Source organism: Musca vetustissima, unplaced genomic scaffold (assembly GCF_032173495.1).
Source record: "Musca vetustissima isolate MV318-11 ecotype Yass unplaced genomic scaffold, APGP_CSIRO_Mvet_v1 utg2556, whole genome shotgun sequence".
NCBI lineage: Eukaryota > Metazoa > Arthropoda > Insecta > Diptera > Muscidae > Musca > Musca vetustissima.
The window spans coordinates 102442-105897 of record NW_026878472.1 but is presented as its reverse complement, the minus strand read 5'-3'; the positions used below and the strand labels follow the sequence as shown (position 1 = coordinate 105897).

Here is a 3456-nt window from a genome sequence, read left to right as displayed (position 1 = left end):
GGTATAACCAATGTGGTGAAGGGTATCATATAGTCGGCCCAGTCCGACTTTGCTATTTTCCTTACTGGGTTAAGGAATGTTTTTCCAAAGACCAATAGACCAATATAGCCATATTCGTCATTCTGATGAACATTGTCATTATACTTTCACTGATTATCATGGTGTCATGATGTGCATTCCAAATTTTCCACACAAATCTCCTCTATTACATTTTCCACATTAACTAATTACTATAATGCGCTGTATCAGGTATATAAAATAATTACAAATTATTAAACAATTTTCGATTAATGATCCGCAGCAATATTATTAGCTTTTTCTTGTTTTATTCCATCAAATTTATGTTGTCTGAAATATTATTTGTTTGAAAAAAGAATGGATTGTAACAACCTTTGGATTTTAAATATTTTCTTTATATTTAATTTCACTACAATTACTTCAGGATCGGTATATATAAAATGTGTATTTTTTGCAATTTAAATATAATAATCTAATTTGTATTTATAAAAGCGTTCCTTCTATATGAATTACGACAAATTAACCACCGAACATAATCCGAAATTCATAGAAAATGTAACGCTGAAATTAATCAACTATAATAAACATAATGCCATAAATGGTTCATTTTCCCTTGCCGAAGATGTGCAGGAGTTCGAAATATCAAATCGGATTCTATCGCGTAGACGTAATGGCAAACAGTGGCAGATGTATAATATAACCATAAATGGATGTGCTATGTTGGATAATTCGTTGGGTAAAAGTAATCCCATATTTGATATTGTCATGAAAGAAATTCGTAAGTGTGTAATAAATCTACCCAAACGATGTCCATTGAAGAAGGTAATTACGCTTTGTTTAATTTGTAATATTTTAATATTCTTATTTTCTTTTAGGGTACTGTAATTTCAATATTAAATTTACACTACAATGAGGATATGTTTCCACCCTATTTACCCAGCGGAACGTTTGACAGTGTGTATATGTTAACGACCCGAAATACAGTAGGATTGAAAATATTGACAACTTCTTATATTGAAGCCAGGAATAGTGAAAAACATCGCAGGAGGAAATTGAAATAAATTAATTTATTAAATAATTAATTGTTTTAGGATACTATATAAGGTATCATTTGCATTAATATTTGGTCACTTATTGTGTTTATGTAGTGTTGGCTAGTTTTTGGGAAATAGCGCAAGAAGTACTAAATATCGTATCGAGCATTAGAGAAGAACTTAAAACTCGTAGATACAGTAAGGCAATTAGCTTCTAAATTCCTGTAATAAAGTTACAAAGCATTTTACTACTACTATTGGAGATAAGGAAGAGATTGAACAATGTAATATACAGAGATGATAAAATTTGGTGTAAATGTGCGCCAATAATAAAAAATCATCTGATTTTCAAATGAAATTTGAGCAGTAAGAGCAGAAAAATTAAAAAAAAAAAATGAGTTGAGAAGATATTTAAAGTACATGTAAATGAGATCCAACCAAACATATTGTTTTAGGATAATATTGGGCGTTTGTACTAATTAATCTGACCAATATAGCGTTAGCTTTTTTGGTTTTATCTATATCTGATCCGACTTCAATGAAACTTCACACTTTTTATTCTAATCTTAATTATATATATTATCCAAAATTTAATTTCAAATAGACAAACGTAGGGTGTAACGTCAACTGTTTACATAAAATCGTACGAAAATATATATGGGAGCTATATCTAAATCTGAACTGATTTCTATAAAATTTAAAGTTATTATAGACTCAATTCAATGCGATATGCAAAATTTCGTCTCATTCGAAAGAATCTTGGGAGGTTTTTGCACCATTTACATAAAATTGGACAAAAAATATATGGGAACTATATCTAAATCTGAACAAATTTCTCAAAAATTTAACGCATGTTATTCTAGATTTAATTCAACGCGATATGCAAAATTTCGTCTCAATCGGATAAACCCTGGGAGGTTGGTGCACCATTATACTATAACTTATTCTGAACCGATTTTCACCAATTTTGGTTATGGTCCTTGGGACGAACAGGACGCTTTTATTGTCTGTATAAGATAAAATTTGGCACAGATAATTTATTTGTACCAAGGACAATCCCTAGTGAAATTGGTGAAAATCGGTTCAGATTTAGATATAGCTTCCACATATATTTTCGCCCGATTTTTAGTAAATAAATATATATGGTGCACCAAGGAGTCAAATTTAGGAGGATAGGCACGAAATTTTGCACAACGTAATGAAGTTAGAATATTCTAACGTGTGACAAGTTTTATTGGATTTGGTTCTGATTTAGATATAGCTCCCATATATATTTTCGTCCGATTTTTTGCAAATGGTTCACCGAAGAGTCAATTTTTTTTTTATTTTTTTTATTTAAACTCTTACATGTACACAAAGCCTTATTTGGCCAATTATTATGAATACATTATGCAAAATCGTTGATATATGGCACTACTCTAGGCCGATTGGCACGAAATTTTGCACGACACACTGAATTTAGGATAGCCTAACGTGTGTCAAGTTTAAGATATATCTCCCATATATATCTTCGTCCAATTGTTAGCAATTTTGGTGTACCTTACAAACTGTATTTATATAACCAACTAGCATATGCCCGCTACTTCGTTAGCCAATGTGGGAAATATTTAAACATGTACTAGCATATTATTTTACTTTTATAGAAAATTGCATATGTCAGAAAAACTAAGCAATCCACACATTAAAATCGCCAATAAATTAAATTTGAGTACAATTTAGTACCAAATTTCATGATTCGAGCTCTAAATTTTACCAAATTTAGTTCCATTTAACACACATTATTTCCATACATACCCACTTCAAGCATCCAACAAAACTTCCTGCTTACCCCGATTCTACACTCTCGCAATGATTCCAAATTCAAATTTCAGGATTCCAACTCTATCGGTTCACCCACAATGCAAATTGGACCGAATTTAGTATCCAGTAGTAGGAATTTCCAAAACATCCTACTTAACCCTATTCTGCACCCCCACAGTGATCCTAACACCAAGTTCCAGGATTCCAAATCTATCGACTCACTCACAATTCAACTTGTACCAAATTTAGTACACAGCAGTACCAATTTCTCATACTTCCTACATACCCCCATCCTACACCCCCACAGTGATCCTAAATCCATGTTTCAGGATTCTAACTCTTTCGATTCACCCACAATTCAAATTGTACCAAATTTGGTATACAGTAGTACCAAATTTAAAAAAAACTTCCTACATACCCCAATCCTAAACCCCCACAGTGATCCTAAATCCAAATTTCAGAATTCCAACTCTATCGGTTCACCCACAATTCAAATTGCATCAAATTTATTACACAGTAGTACCAATTTCCCAAACTTTCTACAAACCCCAATCCTACACCCTTACAGTGATCCTAAATCCAAGTTTCAGGATTTCAACTCTAT

General features: G+C 31.9%; 1 protein-coding gene across 1 annotated transcript; it reads left to right on the top strand.

Annotated features, from left to right (window-relative positions):
* Positions 1-522: 522 nt before the first annotated feature.
* Positions 523-1079, top strand: LOC133323234 (uncharacterized). Its single transcript, XM_061532191.1, has 2 exons — positions 523-840; positions 894-1079. Exons 1-2 carry the CDS (start codon positions 523-525, stop codon positions 1077-1079), a joined length of 504 nt encoding a protein of 167 aa, XP_061388175.1.
* The last annotated feature ends 2377 nt before the right edge of the window (positions 1080-3456 follow it).

What these genes read in the sequence shown, in the direction of transcription:
- LOC133323234 (XM_061532191.1), top strand. Translation starts at nt 523, where the DNA reads ATGAATTACGACAAATTAACCACCGAACATAATCCGAAATTCATAGAA. An exon ending in AACGATGTCCATTGAAGAAG is followed by an intron (nt 841 to 893) that starts GTAATTACGCTT and finishes ATTTTCTTTTAG; the next exon opens with GGTACTGTAATTTCAATATT.